The sequence below is a fragment of the Euwallacea similis genome, chromosome 2, assembly GCF_039881205.1.
Source record: "Euwallacea similis isolate ESF13 chromosome 2, ESF131.1, whole genome shotgun sequence".
NCBI classification, from domain to species: domain Eukaryota; kingdom Metazoa; phylum Arthropoda; class Insecta; order Coleoptera; family Curculionidae; genus Euwallacea; species Euwallacea similis.
Genome location: NC_089610.1, coordinates 7119617 through 7141332, shown reverse-complemented (window position 1 = coordinate 7141332; position 21716 = coordinate 7119617). Strand labels below are relative to the sequence as shown.

Here is a 21716-nt window from a genome sequence, read left to right as displayed (position 1 = left end):
ATGAATCTTCAAGTTGCAAGACCAGATCCGAATTCATCTACCGAGAAAGAAATGATTACAATGGCTGAAGAAGAATTGTCAAGACTTCAAAGACAGGTAATACCCTGGAAAACTTATCAACACATCCCACATCACCTTCTCTTCAGCTGCGCATCATGGAGGATGATAGATTGGCGTTTTCAGACGAAACCAGCACCAAATTGGAGAAGCAGCGCAAGATTATTGTTCAACTCAGAGAAGAAAAGGAGAAACTTTGTGAAGATATTAACGTAGCTACTTGCAAAAATCAGAAAAGGAAGGATAAGAGGATGTCCAGGGACATAACGAAACTGTTAGAAATCTATGATGAATATCAGGAGCACGTCCGGATGGAAAAGGAAGAAATTGTGGAAATGGAAGTTCAAATTAAGAAGGTCTTTATTCCGTGTAAGGGGGAAAAGTTAGCGACACATCTACAAAAAAGGAACGAGTGTTTAATTAGAAACAGAAAGAAAATATCAAGTAACCCGGAGATACGAGTTTTTCTTTATTGGCTCCTTCAGGCATATGTACACACGCACGAAATAAGTACACCCACATGTTACGCATTTTCGAAGACAAACACATTCGCGTGTAGCTTGGAAAGGATGGAAGGTAAAAAACGGGGCCCATAAGCATGATGTTTGTGTACCTGCTTTGCACGCACACATGCCTGATGAAGTCAACAAGTATAAACACGTGTCTAAAATGTTCTTTCCATTTTTACTTGAACGCCCATTTCTTTTTTGCAGGCTTGTTACTAACTCTTGTTTTTATGTTCATCAGTTGGAGGGTGACATTAAGAAGTTGCGACCAAAAAGCTCAGTCTCCTGTCACCTCTTCCAAGCAAAATTGACCAGCGGACAGAAGTCTCTTCAAATTTTGAGGAATAAACTGGACAATATGGTGAAAAAATTTTGCGCTATTCTGGCTGCCAATAAAGAACTTCGAGAAGAGATTGATCATTTACTCAAAGAAAGGTAGGGTTAAAAAAAATAATGTACACCTGCAGCCAATGGTATCTTAGAAACCACTTCAATGAAATTTGGGAAAAACTCCTAAAAGACATCAACACTGGTAAGAAATACATGGCAGATCTGATAGACCAAGCCACAATTGCTTTTGATCAACGTGAAGAATGGTGCTCTAAGCTTGAGGCCCTTAAGAAAAGGGCTGACATGGATTGTGTTCTTCATTCTGAGGTAAATTTGAAACAGAAAATATGGAAATAGAACAAGTATTTTTGTAGGAAATGCGTGAAGTTCAAAGAGACTTGGATCACTATATGAACTTGCGAGAGTTTCTGTGTCTGAAAGGCCAGAAAAGGGTGTTGAAGGATTTAGAGGAAAAAGAGAGGCTCAAGCAAGAATTTCAGCAACAGGAACTAGAGCGTCAGTTGGAAATTTATGAGAATACTTTAAAGAAAATTCGCGTATGTGCGGTTTTTTTGTCAATATTTTACATATTTAATTACATGCATTTCTACAGGAATTTTGTGATGAGGAGGATGTAGAGCGCATAGCTGCAGCCTTTTTGAAGCAAGAGGAAGAAAATTTTGCTCTCTTTAACTACGTAAACGAGCTTAGCCACGAAATTGAGAGTTTGACTAATGGCATTCATGAAATTCAAGAGAAAATTGGTAATTGCCGATATTTTACCCTTTATTTCTATCTACATTTTTTGTATATTTGTGCATAGATGAACAAGTAGAAATCTGTAAAGAAAGAGCTAAACAGTACAAAGCAACTATCAGCTCGCTTCAACAGGACTTGGAGATAGCTGCGCAGCTAACAGCAGAGGATCAAAATCAATTGCAGCAGACTAGAGAGAACTTGAACCAAACTCTTAAAGGAATTAAGGAGATATTTGATGTTATTCAGTGCGATATGGGCCCGATTTTAAGACTGCTGGGTAGCTGATACATGCTGTTAAAAATTCATTCTTAATATAACATTCTTTAGGAGAGAGTGCTGCGATTAACATCTTTAATGTGAAGATATATCTTGGAACTATAGAGAAGAGGCTCTCAGATATAATTACAGAAACGTACTTGGCAGAAAGATCAGTAAGTAGTACATATCAAAAACAAGATTATTTTCTTGTTAATTGCGATTTCCTTTTCATATATGAAATTGTTTTAGGTTTTAACGCGAGGAATGGACAAACCTATGATTTCATCCCTCAAATAAAGCGAATATTCCTTAGCGGAAGGAAAGTCAACTTTGTAAAAACGCCCCAAACTTGAGGCCGGTTTTAATGTAACATTTTGAAATACACATGATGTCTTAAGAAAACATAACGCTGTACAATGATTAAAAATAATAATTAAATATATAAATTAATACCTTTTTTCAACTTGATCTGGTAGTTAACATAATTCAACTTAGAAAGAAAGCGCCCTTTTTTTCTGATTTATATACCTAAAACAATATAAACTTCTTACAAAGAATGTTGATTTACTTATTACCTTCGGATGATCTAAAATTTGTAAATTTCACTTGATCGAAACTAATCTCAGACAAATGAAGGACAAATAATGGAAAAATTACTTTTTGGCAAAGTCAACACCGGCTTTAATGTTCTTTTTCAGCTCTGGAATTGCAGCTTTTAAGAGTTCTTGCTCGTAATCGCTAAGTTTTCCTAATCCCAAGTTCTTTTCAAGACCATTCTTGCCAAGCAATAAAGGTGTTGAGAAATATTCGGATTCAGTTACGTCAGAGACCACATAAGCAGGTTCAATAACATTTGATTCTCCTTTAAGGCCTCGAAGAAGGGAATTAGCGAAACGAGCGCCTGCAAAGGCCATGGATAGAGTGGCAGAACCGGCACCAGCTTTAGCTTTCACCACCTTAAAAACCAAACTCTTCAGATCTAAAAAATTTCAAGACAGTCATAATACCTCAGTTCCAGCTTCCTGAATGCGGCCAGTCAAGGCTTTAAGTTGGTCCTCTGGAAAACTAACTGAAGGAGTAGCCCTGGAAATCAGGGGAATAATGGTAACACCGGAGTGTCCTCCAATGACAGGTACATTTACATCTTTGGGATTCAATCCTTTGGCTTCAGCAATGAAAGTATTAGCCCTTACAATGTCCAAACTGGTAACACCGAACACCCTTTTAGGGTCAAATTTACCGGCCTAAAAAGCATTTTATATTCCATGCAATGTACTATATGAGACTATAAATACTTGTTTAAGGACTTCCACAGCAATTGGAACAGTGGAATTTACAGGATTGGTGATAATTCCAATAAGAGCTTTAGGAGCTACTTCAGCAGCGGCCTTAGCAAGGTCACGGACAATGCCAGCATTGGTATTGAAAAGGTCATCTCTTGTCATTCCTAATCATTTGTTTTCAAGTAAAAATATGCATGCAATTGCAAGATAATTAATTGCTGATAACTCCATAGCAATAACAATATGCTGATATGTCTTTAATACTTACCAGGCTTTCTAGGAACTCCCGCAGGAATAATGATAACATCAGCATTCCTAAATGCATCTAATAGGTTCTCAGCTCCATTAAACCTAAAGTAGGCATTTCAAAATGCAGCTAAGTATTTGCTTTATGATATTTACGCTTTGACTTTGGCGGCAGTTTCAATGTGAGAAAGGTCAGCAGCTACTCCTGGAGTATGTACAATATCATATAAAGACAATTCAGACACCAAAGGGTTAATTTTGAGGAGAAGTGAGAGGGGTTGTCCAATTCCACCAGAGGCACCAGCAACTGCTACCTTGAAATTATTCTGCAAGGAAAATCAACATAATGTTGAATGTGAATTTTATGGAAATGATGGAAAGTTTGGTTAGGAGATTCTGGGTTGGACAAGAATTAGAAGGCTTGGGCAAAATAAGGGAAAGTAGGTAAACTCAGTGTAAATTTCAAGATTAATTGTGTGCACTAAAAATCCAAGATATATGAGGTACTTGAAGGTGCTTTCTAGAGTGTCCAACAGTTTTTGAACACACAATTTTGATTTGAGTGGAATGAGAAAAAATTGAAGAAGTAAATGGTCTCTCAGAAGGTTGAATAAAAATATCAAAGGAAGGTTCAATTTAAAGCAGGGGATGAAGATACCAGAAACTTATAAGAAGTTTTAAAAATAGATGATACACCTATATGAAAAACATATTACATAATACATTATTAATGAGCAAACACACTTAGGTGATCTACTTAATATATTTTTTTTAAGGGATAAATATTGTGTAGTTTTGACAAGTTTCAAAATTTTAAATTAATAGATTTAGAAATTGCAGCAGTAACTACTTGGGACTTAATGTGCTCCTGTGAAGTCACAGAGTCAACAAAAAATTAATCCCAATATTTGAAAAATTGAAATAAAAAATTCTAAGACAAATTATAAGTTTGGAGTAAAGGCATTGCTGTATATTTTAGCAGTAGTTATCATATTATTTAATTCAAATAGTGTTAATCTTCTGATAAGGTTGCTCAGCATTTTTTCTCCGGCCTTTTCCCTGAAGGGCAGCTTCTGAATTCTGGAGATTTCCGCAGGGATTTTGGTATATTTACCTGTTTGGACGTAGAAAAGTTCCTTGCAGATATAACAGTTGGTCTCACAAGCCTGGAAAACATGTTTTATGGAGAAATTTCTACTAAAATGTCTGATAGAGCCAGTAGATAAAACTGTACGTGACCTCTTCTAGGACGAAAATGTCAGAAAAAATGGAACTTTGGCGTCATAGACGTCAAAAAGAAAAATGGAAACATGTGACGCAGGTAGATGATAGTGCTGCATCGCCATCTCACGGAAGGCAACGACTTATAAATCTATTTATATATTTTAAAACTTTAGTTGGTTTAATCGCTTATTCCCTACGTTCGAAATTTTATTCTGTTTTATTATATATATCTTTTTGACGCAAAATATACTATTATTCTCTATATATAAAATTCTCTCTATAAAAAAATCTACTTTCGTTTCGCCCTCTCTTAAAAGACCTTAGAACTTAACTGCGTGGCAGTAGTGCGGGAATTTCAAACTTGGCACTTGAAGAATATTGCCTTTTTTACAATATAAGAAACTGTTCCCACATTTTTTCTTAGAAAAATTACTCATTACATCGAACAGGTGTCTTAGTAAATCTTAACTTAATTCCCTTAATTTGTTCCGTGAATATGCGTATTTTTAATTTTTACAAATCTTCGCCTGGCCATCTGACGTGAAGACAGCCTACTAAATGACTTGACAAAGCTTTGACAGCAGGAAACGAAGAACCAAGAAGACTGTTTATGTTAAAAAATGGTCGCCTCTTTGTGAATAGACTTATCATGGCCAAAAAATCGTTTTTTTACGCGATATTACAGAGAAAATGACCTCAGATAGTTCCGAAGACGAGAATTTGGACCTCCTAACAGAAGCTGTCGATACTAAGTTTCTGAATGAATCTATGTTTACTAGGAATCTTGGTAAGTTATGTTCCTACAGAGGGTCATAAAACCCTCCATTTACAACATAAATTAAAGGCTCTGGGTGGTTTTTCTATAGCTAAATCATCAGAGGCGACCCATACTCAAGAACTCCCACCATCTTTACGGAAGAGCCAAGAGGAAGATGGTCAGTTCAGACTGTTTCGAGTAACCCCAGAGTTCCAAAACTATGTTGCTAAACATTTGTCCAGTTTGCTAGAAAAAAGGTTGCAGAAGGTCTTAACCACTGTTGACAGTGACAGTATTCCTACAAAAAAGTCTTGTAAATCTAGAGTTCGATTATTTAAAAACTCTCAGAGATTTCTGAAAGTGGCCAAAACCAATAATGATTCAGTGCAGCACATTGTAAAGGAAAGCTTAGTGAAGCGGCCACAAAAACTCTCCTTCCATGGCATTGATGAGGCTGATTTGCAAGTTCTTGCAGTGAATCCAGAAGACATTTTAAGTGGCAAAACCACCAAATTTTGGTCAACTAGATCCAAAACCTCTGTGTTTCATTATAAACAATCCAGTAACGGAAAGTTAACTTTAGTTGAACCTCAGTTTAAGTGATAAAATTAGATAAGCAATTTAACTAAAACAGAATGGCAAACATGTCACCATTCAGGTTAAATGTTCCTAATTTGGGGCCTGACATAATTGGGCCTCCAAGTAATCCCAAGAAACGCAGGAAAAATAATCAGGCACCACCCATTCAAGCCCCTCCTAATGTACAGGATCTATTACCTCCCACTCCAAGTGGTTATGGAGACACTATCATAGCTTCAAACCCTTTTGATGACTGCCCAAGTACCATGAGTAGTATGAGCATGCGGGGCCCTCCAATGGGCCCTATGGGAGGGCCAATGGGGATGCCTAATGCCATGCAGTGTACCATGGGTATGGGAAGGCCACCAATGATGCCAGGTAGGAACTTGCACTGCTTGTTAATTTTATGGGTATAACTACATTGTTATAAGATTGTGCTTAAGGGATGATCTTGTATAGGCATGAGTTTTTTAGGAAGTCAAAAGTGTTATTTGGGCATGCACAGTCCCAATGCAATGGGGAATCCTATGATGCAGGGAGGACCTCGAATGGGAGGGCCTATGGGACCAATGTCTGGACCACATCCTCATGGTCCGCATATGATGAATAGTCCTAGTGGCCCAGGACCAGGTGGACCTATGCATCCAGGAATGACAGGTCAGGTTAAATCTTGTTAAATTTACTAGAAAGAAGGCCTCGGTGAGTTATGTAGTGGATAGATTTTCTGTCCCTTTTTATTGTAATATACAGTTGTTTCCCTTGATGTTTGGACATAATTCAGGGTTATAAAGCAAAACATGGTCATGTATATTTAGTGCTTGTGTTTTTTACAATTAGGATCAAGCAGAAAATAAGTATGCGTCGAAATGGTAATATTTTGTGTGAGCAAATCCCATACCTTAAGGAGCTATATACAAATGCATAATATACCTAAAAAAGATGACATATCTACATCATGCTTCGGAGGTTCCTAATTGCATATTAATACAGAAAGTTCAGTTTGTCTGCAACGAATTTAAGTTAATGTTGATATTCTTTGGAGGAAACTTATGGTTAGTAAAGATAATGTAATCAGTACCAGTTCTTCAATGCCTTGGTACGCTGCATATGATTAGTGGCGTTGTCTGTATGTCATATGTAATTGGAATCAACTGAAGTATTTTTGAGTTTTGCTGTTTAAAGATATTTTTTTCCATTTGGAAGATCCAAGTAGGCGCTTTATTGCCTCTGAAGAGGGGCTAAACTGGCTGGATCATTTACTCCCAAGCGAGAAAACATTTTTTTGCTCCCTATGATGCAATCGTTGATTCATATAACCAAATAAAAGGCCAATAAAAGAAAAGGCCGTTGAATACATATTTCTGAATTTGATTTAAAACTAAGTTCATTCGGAGGTATTATAGGTAATGTAAATACAACGTAAAATATCATACAAATTAGAAAGAAATTTTGCGAGATTTAATCAACTTTGTTCAAACCTTCTGTCTTAAATTCGTTTAATATGTGAAAATTTCGCCTGTTCAATTATAAAAACCGCTTTAATACGGTCATTATCACTTCATTAATATGCAAATCTCTTTCATTAACTTCCCATACGAACACAAGTAGAACACCAATTAAGGCGCATTAAAAATAAAGGAAACCATGCCACAATGAAAACGAACCTGATGGTAAAGTTTAAAAATATAATAGATAATTAGTAGTTACGTTTCACTGTTCCAATGACTCGTATTTTGCAATATTTCTTTCTTGACACAAAGCTTTAATTATATACATAGAAGTGAATTATAGTTCTAAGGTACTTCTTGGTAATTAACTATACACATACATACCCCAAGGCGATCACTTGCCATGAAAATCATATCGGCGATGTTCCGCTTTTATTCAGGTTGTTGCCAAGTTAGTAAATTCGAAATAATGTTTTCAGGCCCACCTATGCACAGTCCCATCGGCGGAATGGGCCCGATGCAAGGTTCAATGGGCCCAGGTTGCGGTCCTATGGGCGGTCCGATGGGTCCTATGAACGGACCAATGAACGGCCCCATGTCGAGTCCGATGGGTGGTCCGATGAACAGCCCCATGAACAGCCCTATGAACGGTGGAGGACCCAATAATCCAATGAACGGGCCAATTAGCGGCCCCATGACGAGCCCAATGCACAGTCCCATGAACACGCACCATATGAACAGCCCCATGAACGGCCCTATGAATGGACCCATGTCTGGCCCCGGACCTGGGCATATGGGGCCACATGGAGGCGGAGGGCCACACGGACCTGGAGGAGGAATGGGGCCCATGAACGGGCCTAATGGACCTATTGGTGAGTGTTATTTTGCGTAAGCATCGGGCATTTGCGCACAATTAAATCTGATAATCTCGAAAGGTTGTTAAGTAAGTCATTAAAACCCGCACCATTCAAAGAGCAATTAAGCGTTTTTTCTGCTAATAACTAGATTAATTTAAAATTAAATATTTGTAATGTTGTTAGATAATGAAATAGACACAAGAATACAATTTAATGTATTAGTAATGACGGGTGTTATTTTTATTAATGGAAAATAATGGGTTTTAAAATCATATTAATGTGCGCGTTGGTACTGTTGGGAGCTTTTTATATTTTGCTTGATTTGGTAGTGCAGTTAGTCGTGCCGGGATCGTAGGAGAACCACGACGGTTTTTCGGAGATTGCCGGAGTGACTAAAAGTTTTTTGGTGGATGATAACTAGTTGTTATGGGTGTGTTAATTTTTTTGTTTTGCGATGTGTTGCTTGCTGGCTTGTGTAGAAAATTCTCTAGAAAGTTTTTGGTTGCTTGTATCATTAAGAATTATTCTAAATCATTACATCATTTCTGTTGATTATTTCGAATTTTACGGGGAACATTCAGCATAAAACTTGAGGTTTAAAGAGTCTTATTAAACGAATGTCACTATAGAGTTACCAGTGTAGTTATTGAAACAACACCCATATTTTAGTTTTAAAGTTTCGTGGAGTTCCTGCTGTTTGCATGAATGGAATTATTGAAGTTTTAATCCCAACTTATCACTACCCACATAAATATTAATAGTATCTCTATAGCACTAATACATATTTCCCTATGTCTGATCAGTGGAAATAATGTCCCCAGGAATATTAAATTTGAAAACTCAGAAAACGAAGCGAGATCCGGGACTTCCGGGTCTTATTGACCAATACAAAGGTATTTGTTGTATGTAGTAGGAAATCGTAATTATTTCAGTCATTCGTTATCTCGGTTTTACATAATAAATGCAGGTTGTCTCACTGAGAATGCTATCAGTCGCATATGGAAAAACCGTAGCTAGAGAAAATTAACTCTCATTATTAGAGTTGATTCAAGCTTTTCCCAGATACTTTTATCCATATTAGATGGATGCCATTCCCGGTCAAACGCCTTGCATTGACAAGGGTGGTGAGGGTTGCTGATATCAACCATCATGATCTTAAGCCGCGTACGGATTTGCTTAGTTCCGTGCACTGAACGTTGCTCCGCTCCGATTTGCGCTAACATTTTGGTTGTGAAAATTATTCTGTAGAAAAACAAAAAGGAAATTTGTTTTGTGCATAGCATAGCAAAAATACTTTCTACCCTGATTGAATTTGATATCAGGTTGAAGTGTACTTCATAGAAAAACCAATGTTTTCGCCCAGCTTTTGAAAATGTTTGCGATCATGCCGATGTTTGCAGCGTCGGCCGCCAAGGATGAACAAGTCCGTACGCAGCTTTCTGCAATTTTACATGTACAAATGTAATACGTTTTTCGTCTAAAAAAAAATTAGAAGAAACGTGAGTAAATCATCTCAGTTATTCATATTTTCACTGATTTTAATCTCAACCAATGAATAATTCTCATTAGTGAATAATTTAAAATTGTTTATTCAGGCCCTCCAATAAACAACAACAATTTCATGATGTCCCCCATGCCTAATATGTACTCAAAACCAATGCCAGTAAGTGCAGGTAAGGTGTATCCTGCCGATCAGCCAATGGTGTTCAATTCTCAAAACCCCAATGCTCCCCCTATCTACCCTTGTGGAGTCTGTCATAAAGAGGTAAGCACTCAGCTAAATGTTGTAATTTCAAACCGAAAAATATGGTGTTTTTGTGTGTTGATAATGGAATTTTTTTGTCACTTAGGTACACGACAACGATCAGGCTATCTTATGCGAAAGTGGGTGCAATTTTTGGTTTCACCGCGGTTGCACCGGCTTAACGGAGCACGCTTTCCAGTTATTAACCGCGGAAGTGTACGCCGAATGGGTGTGCGACAAATGCCTGGCGACAAAAAACATACCACTTGTTAAGTTTAAGCCTTAGTATCCCATTTTCGTGAGGAGTGTATAGGAGATAAACAATTCGGTTGACTTGGAGGTGTAAGATTCGAGGTTTTCGTTCTAGTGAAGGTTGAAAGAGGCAGAGGGAATTAAAAGAGTGCTCGTCTCACATAAGCAGATGTCAAGCTTTTCTTCTGCGAGAGTGAGACTAATTATATGTGAGAATAATATATGTGTTATGGTGCTCCTTTGTAAGTGATTATACAGAGGAAAGCCTGTCGTAATCTATTCCAATATCTCAGAAACTAAAACCTAAAAATAAACCCGTTTTCCGTTTTATGTTGGATATCTTGCGTGGGTCCTTTTAACACATACAAATCTCTTTCCACCTTTAGTAATGTATATACACCTACTGCAATAATTTCAATGATCTCGACCAGAAATATCTCTCCTCCAAGTGCTTTAAGTTGTCATTGATTTTGTTTGTTTCCTTTGCCCCCATCAATAGCGATTATGCTTAAGTCGAGGTATTTGTCACATTTCCTGTATCTTGCTCCTTCGTCAAAGGTGGAGTATTAGATTGTTTTGCCCAAATTTAAGCCAATATTTGTTTGGCTCATTTTATGGCAAGGTAAAGTGACTTGAAGTCCTAAAAACAAGGGGAACCTCAATGTAATTGCCGATTGTATCCCTCCATGGCATTTTCCTGCCCTACATTGGAAAAAACATTCTTTAATTAGTTTTACGTTGAGAACGCTTCTAAGGTAGTTTTAACCTTTTCTAGTGCCTTCGATCAAGCATTTAATCAGTATTACGCTATTTCGTTGTGACAAAATTGTTGCACTCAAGTTTAAGAACAGAGACAATTTGAACAATGGATTTCGAGTTTTGCCAACTTCAAAGAGACATAAAAATTTTTTTAAGGGTCAGTTAAAATAACTTTGTACTACTGTAAGTGCTGTGCCATAAAAATGCTTAAATATTTCTTGAATTGGGTTGATTGTTGTGATTTTAAAGAGGCTTTTTCTAGTTGAAAAAAACCGTATTGCCAATCTACATATAATGTTTTTGCACAGTTTTAACAGGCTTTTAAGCGAAATTTTTCTAATTGAAAATGAGCATTGTTCTGCCTAACTTAACTAGATAGTTATCGTATAAGTCAATTAAGAAACTTAAAGAGTTCTGTATATATTGTAAAAAGTATAGCAAAATTACTAGTTAAGTTTTTGGGTAAATCTGAAAATCATTAAATTGTGGTTTCTGGCTAATATTTGCAGAATATTAAACAAAAATCATTAATACCTGTATATTGCAAATCATATTGTAAATATTAGTTATCCTATATGAAGTAGCAACAACAAGTTAACTAGTAGTGATAGAAATAGCATAATTCAAAGTTTAGATACATGTAGTGAAACATTACACCGTAACCTTGTAAACCAAAAGACTTATGGAAATTTTTAAGCCTTCATATTTTATGTAAATATGTCCTATACATTTGATGATTTTCCTTCTTATTTTGTTTGAGAATAACGGCTCATGTTTGGGTGAGTCGTCGTTTCCACTTACACATAAGTGCAATCCGTTATTCCCAAACAATAAAAAAAATTCACATTTGTTCCAAAATATTATCTTGCACTCGTCAATGATCAGATCTACATAAATAAGCACGTAATAATAGTTATTTTTTTTAATATTATGACTTTTACAAGTATCCTTGATGCCTCAAAGATTTTTGCCATACATTTTTGTTTTGGGACCAATATTTTCCGGGTGCAAAGTTTATTTATTATTGTAAATATTTGTGTATGTGAATAACTATTAAGTAGGTTCCTTCTACTTGTGTCAATAAGTGAATCAAATAATAGATTGTAGAAAATGTTTGTCGTCCTATTTTACATTGCTGATTGAAGCCCAAAGTACGGAATTAATGAATATAGACAGTAATATCTCCAAGTACAGATAACTTTAATCATTTCTCTCATGAAATTAACAAATTGATCCTCATCCTGACTTAAATCTGTACAAAAGTGCTACTAGTCCGTTTCTAGAACGGACTTTTTGTATTTATAATAAAGTTATTTAATGGAGGTATTTTTATCCGATAAATTTTATCTGCAGGTACAAAATCCTTGTTACCTAGCAAAAGCATGATACACCAGCAAAACAAGAATTGCTAGTGCTTTAGCACAAGAAACTTTTTTGCTGATATTGAGTGCTTTTGCTTCCCCTTGGCATAGGCACATCTCAAAAATACTTACTGTTGAATTTCAGATTTATTTTCTGCGAGAAATAGTTTAACTTTAGAAATTTGCATTTACGCAGAAGTAGGTACAGTAAGTATGAAGTTATAGGATTACAGAAGCAAAATTTGCTTTGAAGTCATTCCACTGGTCACAATTGACTATTAAAAATCGATAGATTACGAAATTGAACATAAATGGCCAAACAATACAGCAAATAATTGAAGATTTTAAACAAAAAATTACATTTGATTTTTAAATACGAGTCAATATATGTAATAAAGCGATATAAAACTTACACCTTTTTGGCCTCCTTTTTTCTAAAACAAAGTATTGGCCAAAGAACATATTTGATGCACATCTGTGGAGGAAAATGCTTTTCACTCCCTTGAATGTTGATGCGAAGGTTTAGTGTGCAATACCGATTTGCACAAAGGAGGAAAGTGGTACTTTTACTCCCACAAATAATTTTATTCTGGATGTGAAGGGGGATCATTGACATTTGAAGATAGAGTAAAAGGCACTTTTTTCAGAGGTGTACATCTAACTTATGCTATAACCAATATTCTATTTTATAAAAAAAGTTCTAGATATTATGTGTATTTATAAAGTGGATGAAGGAAAAGTGATTATTTCTTCTCCTAAATGAGAGGGGAAAATTTTGAGAAAAATATTATGTCTCAATTGTATGGGGCTATTTACGTCCCTATGCAAATAGAGAGTTCACCCATTGCATAGAGCCAGTTCCGAGTCTCATCACAGCCTCCTTGTCATACACATTCTGGTTTCACTTCAGTTTTAACTCTCTTTACTTCTGGTTCACTGCCTGATGATTCCTCCTCATCTATCGATTTTTCTACTTTAATATAAACAACGTCAAAACAACTTGGCAACAACTTATTGGGTATTGCCCCTTTGATTAATCGAGGGATCTTCAGGCGAACTTTCAAGATCTCCCCTGTGAGTGTCTGGTAAGCAGTTGTTCGTTCAATTAAGTCATCCTCAAAATGCAGTTCACAAACCTGAAAAAATTGTCCTGTATCGTGTTGGTTCTGTGATATAGGAATTATTACTTTGCTAGAGGTAGTTGGTTTGAATTTGTCTCTTCGGATTGCTTCAATCCACTTTTGTCCCAGTTCAGGGTCCTTCGGGAAGCTGAAAACTGCCACTTTCTTGGCTTTTGAGTAATTACCTTTGCAGTTTGGGACTGAGCATCGGTAAGGCATTATGAATTACAATTTTTGCGGGTGATTAATTCTATAAAATCTTAATGTTAGGTAAATTTAAACAGAAATGGACCACCTATCATTAGTGACTTCCATTTTTCACGTAATTTTAATTTTACTTCAGCGGTTTTCCATCTTTTTCTTACTTGTCACATTTATATGAGGCAGGCAAGAATAGAAAATTAATCGACTCAGCTATTTGTTGTCAAAACGTCAAAAGAGCATGTATGCATAACCTTAAAATTGATTCGCATTTGTTATTGTTTATTACTTAAGTCGTAAATAAACGAGTAAATTATTGTAAAATAATTTTTTTTTTCACTCAGGTGCTTAATTTACAACCATCGGGATGAGTGGTGGTTTGGTCCCCAGTAAAAGTACTGTGTATGTCTCAAATTTGCCCTTTGAGCTGAAGAATAATGACTTGCATAAAGTTTTCGAAAAACATGGGAAGATTGTCAAGTAATTATTTAGGCCCCTTACGCATTATCGTTATATATTGCATACTCATGGCTTATTTCAATTAAATAAATTTTATTATAGGTCTGTTCCTATATATTAATTGCAATTTTTCTCCTTGTTTTTAGAGTCACTGTAGTCAAAAACCGCGAAACACATAAGAGCAAGGGTGTAGCTTTTCTTTTATTTCTGAAACCGGAAGATGCTAAAATGTGTGTCCAGGAAACAAATTTAAAAGAGGTGATTATTCCTTTACTAAAAACAATATAACTTCTCATGTTCTACATGAATCATAGATGTTTGGTAGAACTTTAAAAGCCAGCATAGCCAAGGATAATGGGAGGGCTAAGGAATTTATTCGCAGACGGGTAAGCTAATCACAAAATACATTAAACTATCTTAACATATATCACAATAGGAATATCCAGATAAAACAAAGTGTTATGAATGTGGAGAGAGTGGCCATTTGAGTTATAAATGCAAGAAAAATCTCCTGGGAGAAAGAGAGCCGCCGCCTAAAAAAGCTAGAAAGCGCAAAAGCAAATCCAATCAAGAACTCACAGAGGTAATTTTCAGTCATTTCCAAGCTAACAAAAACACAAAGAACAGTACTTCAGGAGGAGAAGCAGTACTTTGATAGCTCAGATGATGAATTTCTAAAGGTGCCTGTAGATGAAGAATCTTTAAGTGCAGCTATCAAGGATGAAGTAAGTTTCTACTTTCAAGAATATTTGGACATTATTTTTTTATTACAAATCTTAGCAAGAAAAACATGATTTAGAGGAGTATCGCTTTAAAGTGGCTACAGGATCTTATGATTCAAATCACCAAGACATGACAAGGAAAAAGTTCAAAAAAAGTACATATTTTAGTGATGAAGAAGAAAGTGATTGAGGAGAGCCTTAGTTTTGGAGTCACCTTTTGTTACAGGGAAGTGGGATGCAGCCACAAGGATTTAAGGTAATTTGCTCCAACTCAACTTGAATATTTTTATTGACAATTGCGCATTTAGTATCTTTCCAAAGCATTTAAAAAAATAAATTTTCAAAACGAAGTGTATGTTACTATCTACATTTTTACATATCACAAAATTCCTTTCAACGTCCCCCTTAAATTCTTTAACAAATTCTTCTAATTTTATTCTTTTCAATTTTGTTTTTTAAGTCCTGTTTTACATTTATTGACACATACTTGGCCATATTAAATGGTCTCTGATTGATGGTAGAATAAGTATGATCTGCTGAAAAGTTATTGAAAACTGGCTCAATTTTTATCGCTTTCTGCCTGCTTGGATCCAGGAATTTCTTCACTAATTCATTAGAGACGCAGTCTTCTTGACTCTTCTTTTTGATTTGTAGTTGCTCTTCATGAGTGTGATTTTTTACGTGTTTTCTTAAGCTGCTGGGGTCAGTGTATTTTTTGTGGCAACCGATTACTTGGCAGGCGTACGGTTTCTGCAGAAGGAAGAGCAGTTTATAAAATCAAAATTGCCGGATTAAAGGTCTACTCACAGTGTCGAAATGTGTTCTTTGATGTTTAGCTCTATCAGAACTATTAGAGAAACATTTCAAACATCCGTTGAATTGACACAGGTACGGTCGTTCCCCGGTGTGGCTCCTTTGGTGAATTTTCAGGTTTTCTAGCCGGGAAAAGGCTTTAATGCAGCCTTTAAACTGCAAAGAAAAAGGAGGTAAACAAAAACATTGATATATTCTCTCAATGCAGCACATATTTCTGACTCAGCAAATAGTCGTTATTTAATTTTCGTTATTTTATGTGCTTCTCGTATTGCTTAGAGCACACATGTTGGGACAAATGCATGTGTCTTCGTCATTCTTTTTCTATGAAGCTCATAAACTCCAGTTGTGTCAATTTAGGTGACCGCGTAGCTATTAGAATTTGATACTTTTGCTTCTTTGGGGGACACAAGCAATTTAATTTGAAACGGGAAAGATACGGAAGATGTCATTATTAAATGGGATTAGCTGGCTTAAATGTCCCCGGGAAAATTCTATTGAAGTTGGGCATGAAACGAATCTCAAGATATATTATATCCTAATAATTAATAAAGTTCTTGTTCCATTTTTGTGCTTTGTGGCTCATTTATTTTTTTCCTGTAGTGAAAGAGGGTCACGACCTGTTAACCTAGAGCATGCTTCACATAGAGGCAGATGCCACTTATTTGTTATTGTAAAAGGTGTCATATGCGATGTGATGTTTAATAAACTATGAATATTAAGTCTACCGACTAGCACAGTGCGTGTTATTTTGTTTATCCGGCGAAGGTTGTTCGACGCTTTAAACGGGGATGATTTATTTTATTATTGGGGAGACTTGTTTTTTGAGTAGGCATGTTCAGTGTTAAAACCGAGTGCAGTTTGAGAAATTACTTCTGTTTTGTTTGTTTTTCTACCAAACTTACCGGACATTTATTTGGTTTCTCTCCGCTGTGTACCCTCATGTGAATGAGTAATTTGTAGCGAGCATTGAAGGGTTTGGTTTTACGAGGACAGTGCTCCCAATAGCAAGTGAATTCGTCACCTAATTATCAAGAAAATTGTCATTTATTGCATGGGATTAGTACTTGAAAAAGTTGGATAAATTCCGTGCGAGATGAAGGGAGAGGAATTTTACTGTTTTAGTACTAAATTGATAACTTTGCCATTACCTGGTAAATTTGCCAGCGCATTAATAATTCGCTATTTCAAATTCCATTCTTTCTTACCTCTTTTAACTTCCACGTGACACTTTTCTATGTGTCCAACCAATCCCGTCTGACTATGACACTTCTGATAGCAATTTTGCCACCTACACTGATAGTGAACCGCTCTAGTGCTGATGATTTCCTCAGAAGTCTCAGATTCTGTGGTTTTCATACTTATTTGAATGTGGTTGTTATAAAAGTTGTTGCTGGAACTAAAGAAATTCATAAATCAATTTCCCGTATGCTCTATATACAGGGTGAGTCAGAGTTAAATAGTCATACGTAAATCATGCATAGGGAATTTATTTTAAGCAAGAAAGTTCTAATAAAAATGTATCCGCAAATGGCTGCTAAGAGTACTACAACCTTTTAAAGATTGCCGCCGGCAATTGATTTTTGCTTTGTGTTTCTTAAACCATTTAAGATAAATGTATGAACTTGTATGCAAAAATTAAACTGAATCAAGTGATTGCTTCAAAGTTAAAATTAGCTGTTTGACAATTCATTTTCTTCTATTTTTTTGCTAATAAAGTTGTTGCAGAAGATTTCTTTATTACTAATGTGTTTCTTCATACAGCTTGTAATCGAGATTGTGTCCGATTATCTTTGACTGAAAAAGATCCTTTTCTTTCGCCAAGCATAAAAGAATGAACTGATGATATTTTGAAAATTAAAATAGAAGTATTATTAAACTCTATAAACCCCCAAACGTACGCCTCTGATTAATAATTTTGGAAAATTTTAACTTTGAAACAACCACTCGATTTAGTTTAATTTTTGCACACAAATTCATATACTTATCTTAAATGGTTTTAGAAATACAAAGTAAAAATCAATTTCCGGCGATCATCTTTAAATGGCTGTAGTGCTCTTAGCAAGCATTTGCGGATACATTTTTATTAGAACTTTCTTGCTTAAAATCCAATTTCCTATGCATGATTACGTATGACGGTTTAATTCTGACTCACCCTGTATATGAAAAATTGTTAGTTTTGCTATCAAAATTTTCATTTGCCACCACTATACCAATTTTATCGACACACTCTAGCATCACTTGCCCAGTACCATATAGTCATCTTTATTTATTATATGATAGTAGATTCTGTTATCCGAAGTGGTAAAGTAAGCTTTGGATGTAGCTGACACATACGTTTTCATTTAAATGCGTTTATTAAAAAGAGATGGTTATATATTACGTAGAACTTTACATTAGAATTGAGTCATAAGTCGATAAGAACAGTGGTGGCAACTGAGCATTTAAACTAATAAAATCAGACATTTTTATCTATCTATCTATATTTTGATATGGAATGGATTTGTTGGTAATGTTTACGTTTTCGCAGGTGTTTTAATAAAGTTAACGTTTGTTTTAAATTTTTGAGTCGTATAGAGTCAAATTGTTAATGTGTTGTTATTTTCAACTTCAAGCTTTTTCCTTAGAAACGGTAAAATTGATCCTCAGTATTAAGAATATTCCTTATTTCTAGGAAAACTAACAAAAATGAACCTCACATTAATAAATTTGTCCTTAGATTCAAATGTAAAAATTCCCAGAAAAGAAAATGTCTTGAACTCTTAAGATTTGAGTTGCGAAACAGGCTTTTTCAGATACATATGAATATCTTTGATTCTTAAAGTTGATCAATCACTATTAAAATTAAGCCTACCTTAACAAAGGGTCGTCATTGAGCAAAGCCTCAGACTGCTTTAGTACCATTTGATTCTCCTCCAGCACTTGAATTTGTTGAGGCATCTCAGAACTTCCCACCAAATGCCCATACTCACTTTTACTCTCCAAGTCCTACAATTCTCTTATTACTATACGATTTCATAAATTATTTTTCGAAATTTAAACTTACGGTCTTGAAATATCCCATATCGTCTTCGGGCACAGTCCTCACGTAACAGTTAAAATCGAAATTATTCTTGGTAATTGTCCCTACCGGCGGTAACGAATTTGAATAACCCTGGTCCAGGCTTTGCACATCAGAGTTCCAGTCCAATGATCCACTGCTTAATACTTCACACAAATCTATACCATTGAGGCTGTTTTTGTCTTTGTCAGCGACGCTGTCCTCGAGATTGATCCATATGGGAGGTGGCACGAAAAAGTTGGAAAATTGAGGATTTTCGTTAAATGTAGCAGCTGAAGTTTCAGTGGTGAAAGTCCCCGTGTCAAAATCTGTTGTTGTAGAATCGGAAAATGAGTCTCTGACATTCTGATCAAAGTCTTCGACGAAGTCATTAAAATCGAAGTTAATATCGCAATCCTGAGGACTTGCTGCATCTTCCGAGATTAAGTAGTCTATTAAATAATCATCATTCTCCTCAGATTTTTCTTGGTAATTTTCAAAGGTGTCTGCAATATCTCTCTTCGATATAGTTTGCGCCTCATAAAAGGCCAAATTAAATTTCTCCATTAACTCCGATTGGGAGAAATTAGTCACGGGGTTGTAGAGCTGATCTGATGACATCATCATGTTAGGGGAGCGTTCAGTTACCGGAGTTAAAAGCATTATCTACAAACCATATCACTGTGGTAAACCTACACCATATCACAGTTTTTGAAACTTACCTATTTGCACTAACGAAATAAACCCTAAAGGTACCACCGCATGGTTCCAAGTACCACTTCGCACCGACTCTGAATGTGTTTCATTTAAAACGCGTACTATAATTAAGGTGACAGGCATAAGTGATATATCTATGCCCTAGGGACCGGGGAAGAGTCGGGGATGGTCGGGAATAGCTCGGGTTCTTCACCAATTAGCGTCACATATTGGGTGCATTCCTGGATATGGGAGGGTTACATGACTGGTAGTTTTGTTTATGCGTTGTTACGCACCTGTTTTTAAGGGATTTGTAGGAAGAAGAATTGTAAGGTTCAACGAATTTTTTCTTGGTTCGGTCTTAGATTTAATTATGAAATTTGTTAGGGAGACAGGACAGAGGATTTTTAAGTTTTAAGCAAGGAAAAATGGGAGGGAATCGCGATAAAAATTCGTGACAATGAACCTCCTCTTAGCCACAAATAAGGGTAGTCACTTTAACCCATTATGAACTAATGGTTTGATTTCATTGTTTCATTTCACTTTGAAAAATACACCCTGTATGAAATATTTGTTAATCAATTTCTCGGTGACTCAAAAAAGCATCCAATAAGTATTAGCAAGCAATCCAGAAAAAATTCAGATGACAAATATATGGACTTATATTTAAGCTGCTTCCCTCTTGCAGGTGTCACGTGTTATTAACGTTCAAGACTCGCCACCCTAATTTAGGATCTTGTTTTTAATGTTAGAAAAACATGAACCACATTTAAATAATTTAAAAAGGATTCTTCTAGAACAATGTGTTTTCAAAATAGCTATAAATTTAAAGAGCGTTCTAATCCACTATCCACAAATATGAAATCCGAAACTTTAATTCATAGTCGCTACCCAAAACCTTCTAAACTCATTAATAATTTTCCAGATGACATCTTCGACTTAAGTCTTGTTTGCTTTTTATCAAACTACTCTCAACACCAATCCAGACAATTTTTTTTCTGTAAAAGGGAAAAAGCCTCCTGCCCCTTGGGCCTAAAGTATTTTTAATTAAGAGCCTCATCAAGAAAAAAGCGCTGTTAATATACGTGGTGCACCAGCGAGCGACGTATCGTATTTCAGACTCTTTTTTTCTCTTGTGGAAGAGTATTAACCCCATTCGTTTGACAACAAAAACACACCGGCCCGTCAACGGCCACATGTGTGACGAGGATGGAATTCGAATGGGTTTTTCTGAAAAGAGATGGGTTTGCGGGTAAAGTTCTGATTCAGTCAAAAGCCAAGCTTGAAGGGATTGAAACTCTGTAAAAAAAGTCAAAGAGAAAATTTCTGATGAATTGCTTTAGCGAACGCCACTGCTTTTGAAAATTTTTGCAAATTAAAAAAATGCGCAAAAGGGGTTTTTCAATTTGGGCCACTGGAATTGCGTGGCGGTAACATCTCTTAATTTTTGATCGATTTGATCTGATGTTATAGTCAATGGCCGAACAGTTTTTTTTGGAATACAATAATTTCCTAAAATCCTGCTTTTGAAATATATTAAACATTGATTTGTAACTGTTAGCCAAAGTGTCTGACCCGATACACCTCTGATTTTTCTAAAATCAAATTCCAAATTCTCCTGCACTTTGTGGGTGTCTCGGCCTATGATCTGACATTAGCACCAGTGGCGAAACAGGTTCTTTTAAAATGTAACAATTTCTTGAAATCCTGCTTTTCAAAAATATCGAAGGGAGGAAGTTTTCGAAAATCGGTTACTGCTTTTCAAATGCACGAAATGTGAAATTCTACTTAAAATTTGGAAATTCTTTTGTTATTATTTAGGGACACGAGCAATAAGGCTGAATATGTGTAGTTAAGCTGAGCCTGAATTCAGCGTACCTGAACCTCCGTTTGGGGTAAGTCGAATTGTCAGTTTCTAAATCAATATTAGGGCTGTTGCAATAGAGAGAAAAATCAATTCCAGACCTACAGGAATATGAGCAGTATATCTTTCGGGACTGTTTGCGCATATTTATGGCTGCTTCTGATGATTTGGAATTTTTTTTTTTCCTATTGGAACAGATATCATCTATACTGAGTGGATAAACGGGTAGTTTCTGGGTTTCCATGTAAATTTTTGGTAAAGATAAGCACCAATACGTTGATTCGTCGGCTCTTAACTCAGAGAATTAATGTAAACTGCACCATTCTTCAGTCTACCGACAACACGGGAAGAAATCCAATTGGCAAAACTTGACATTTGTG

General features: G+C 35.9%; 6 protein-coding genes and 1 long non-coding RNA gene across 11 annotated transcripts; 4 read left to right on the top strand and 3 right to left on the bottom strand.

Annotated features, from left to right (window-relative positions):
* Positions 1-2252, top strand: Ccdc114 (Coiled-coil domain containing protein 114). Its single transcript, XM_066404505.1, has 9 exons — positions 1-96; positions 147-413; positions 805-998; positions 1046-1220; positions 1268-1450; positions 1507-1657; positions 1717-1929; positions 1980-2083; positions 2160-2252. The coding sequence occupies exons 1-9, from the start codon at positions 1-3 to the stop codon at positions 2205-2207; spliced, it is 1431 nt and encodes a 476-aa protein (XP_066260602.1). The 3' UTR covers positions 2208-2252.
* On the bottom strand, positions 2240-4707 carry Mdh2 (malate dehydrogenase 2). The gene is made up of 6 exons (XM_066404512.1): positions 4554-4707; positions 3596-3765; positions 3462-3544; positions 3206-3357; positions 2918-3154; positions 2240-2866 (listed from the first exon to the last, which is right to left on the bottom strand). Exons 1-6 carry the CDS (start codon positions 4614-4616, stop codon positions 2564-2566), a joined length of 1008 nt encoding a protein of 335 aa, XP_066260609.1. The 5' UTR covers positions 4617-4707; the 3' UTR covers positions 2240-2563.
* A 536-nt stretch (positions 4708-5243) lies between these two features.
* On the top strand, positions 5244-6023 carry LOC136419522 (uncharacterized). 2 transcript variants are annotated; one of them, XM_066405925.1, is made up of 2 exons: positions 5244-5450; positions 5530-6023. In XM_066405925.1, exons 1-2 carry the CDS (start codon positions 5354-5356, stop codon positions 6021-6023), a joined length of 591 nt encoding a protein of 196 aa, XP_066262022.1. In that variant the 5' UTR covers positions 5244-5353. The 2 variants fall into 2 exon arrangements, with proteins under 2 accessions (XP_066262022.1, XP_066262023.1); XM_066405926.1 differs by having other exon boundaries at positions 5275-5450; positions 5508-6023.
* Positions 6024-6055: 32 nt separating this feature from the next.
* Positions 6056-12174, top strand: LOC136419521 (protein pygopus-like). Of its 3 annotated transcripts, none has more exons than XM_066405923.1 (6): positions 6056-6377; positions 6474-6656; positions 7927-8319; positions 9108-9197; positions 9900-10069; positions 10155-12174. In XM_066405923.1, exons 1-6 carry the CDS (start codon positions 6056-6058, stop codon positions 10332-10334), a joined length of 1338 nt encoding a protein of 445 aa, XP_066262020.1. In that variant the 3' UTR covers positions 10335-12174. The 3 variants fall into 3 exon arrangements, with proteins under 3 accessions (XP_066262020.1, XP_066262019.1, XP_066262021.1); XM_066405922.1 differs by having other exon boundaries at positions 6459-6656; XM_066405924.1 differs by lacking the exon at positions 9108-9197 and having other exon boundaries at positions 6459-6656.
* On the bottom strand, positions 10533-13879 carry LOC136419523 (uncharacterized). The gene is made up of 3 exons (XR_010753119.1): positions 13608-13879; positions 10705-13556; positions 10533-10603 (listed from the first exon to the last, which is right to left on the bottom strand). It is a non-coding gene; the product is annotated as an uncharacterized lncRNA (long non-coding RNA).
* Positions 13880-14034: 155 nt separating this feature from the next.
* LOC136419085 (zinc finger CCHC-type and RNA-binding motif-containing protein 1-like) lies at positions 14035-15283 on the top strand. Its single transcript, XM_066405263.1, has 6 exons — positions 14035-14222; positions 14348-14459; positions 14516-14587; positions 14638-14784; positions 14837-14926; positions 14982-15283. Exons 1-6 carry the CDS (start codon positions 14110-14112, stop codon positions 15111-15113), a joined length of 666 nt encoding a protein of 221 aa, XP_066261360.1. The 5' UTR covers positions 14035-14109; the 3' UTR covers positions 15114-15283.
* A 54-nt stretch (positions 15284-15337) lies between these two features.
* On the bottom strand, positions 15338-19784 carry LOC136419080 (uncharacterized). 2 transcript variants are annotated; one of them, XM_066405256.1, is made up of 7 exons: positions 19499-19784; positions 18783-19442; positions 18591-18724; positions 16945-17135; positions 16642-16760; positions 15731-15892; positions 15338-15673 (listed from the first exon to the last, which is right to left on the bottom strand). In XM_066405256.1, the coding sequence occupies exons 2-7, from the start codon at positions 19437-19439 to the stop codon at positions 15338-15340; spliced, it is 1599 nt and encodes a 532-aa protein (XP_066261353.1). In that variant the 5' UTR covers positions 19440-19442; positions 19499-19784. The 2 variants fall into 2 exon arrangements, with proteins under 2 accessions (XP_066261353.1, XP_066261355.1); XM_066405258.1 differs by lacking the exon at positions 19499-19784 and having other exon boundaries at positions 18783-19466.
* Between the last annotated feature and the right edge of the window lie 1932 nt (positions 19785-21716).

Coding starts and splice junctions, on each gene's coding strand:
- LOC136419085 (XM_066405263.1), top strand. CDS start 14,110: ATGAGTGGTGGTTTGGTCCCCAGTAAAAGTACTGTGTATGTCTCAAAT. Junction 14,223..14,347: donor AAACATGGGAAGATTGTCAA/GTAATTATTTAG, acceptor CCTTGTTTTTAG/AGTCACTGTAGTCAAAAACC. Junction 14,927..14,981: donor GTGCAGCTATCAAGGATGAA/GTAAGTTTCTAC, acceptor TACAAATCTTAG/CAAGAAAAACATGATTTAGA.
- LOC136419522 (XM_066405925.1), top strand. CDS start 5,354: ATGACCTCAGATAGTTCCGAAGACGAGAATTTGGACCTCCTAACAGAA. Junction 5,451..5,529: donor TATGTTTACTAGGAATCTTG/GTAAGTTATGTT, acceptor GTTTTTCTATAG/CTAAATCATCAGAGGCGACC.
- LOC136419521 (XM_066405922.1), top strand. CDS start 6,056: ATGGCAAACATGTCACCATTCAGGTTAAATGTTCCTAATTTGGGGCCT. Junction 6,378..6,458: donor AAGGCCACCAATGATGCCAG/GTAGGAACTTGC, acceptor GATCTTGTATAG/GCATGAGTTTTTTAGGAAGT. Junction 10,070..10,154: donor GTGGAGTCTGTCATAAAGAG/GTAAGCACTCAG, acceptor TTTGTCACTTAG/GTACACGACAACGATCAGGC.
- LOC136419080 (XM_066405256.1), bottom strand. CDS start 19,439: ATGCTTTTAACTCCGGTAACTGAACGCTCCCCTAACATGATGATGTCA. Junction 16,761..16,944: donor TCACGTGGAAGTTAAAAGAG/GTAAGAAAGAAT, acceptor CTTGATAATTAG/GTGACGAATTCACTTGCTAT. Junction 15,674..15,730: donor AAAGAACACATTTCGACACT/GTGAGTAGACCT, acceptor TTCCTTCTGCAG/AAACCGTACGCCTGCCAAGT.
- Mdh2 (XM_066404512.1), bottom strand. CDS start 4,616: ATGTTTTCCAGGCTTGTGAGACCAACTGTTATATCTGCAAGGAACTTT. Junction 3,155..3,205: donor CTGTGGAAGTCCTTAAACAA/GTATTTATAGTC, acceptor AATGCTTTTTAG/GCCGGTAAATTTGACCCTAA. Junction 2,867..2,917: donor TTCAGGAAGCTGGAACTGAG/GTATTATGACTG, acceptor TTGGTTTTTAAG/GTGGTGAAAGCTAAAGCTGG.
- Ccdc114 (XM_066404505.1), top strand. CDS start 1: ATGAATCTTCAAGTTGCAAGACCAGATCCGAATTCATCTACCGAGAAA. Junction 1,451..1,506: donor ATACTTTAAAGAAAATTCGC/GTATGTGCGGTT, acceptor GCATTTCTACAG/GAATTTTGTGATGAGGAGGA. Junction 1,658..1,716: donor TGAAATTCAAGAGAAAATTG/GTAATTGCCGAT, acceptor ATTTGTGCATAG/ATGAACAAGTAGAAATCTGT.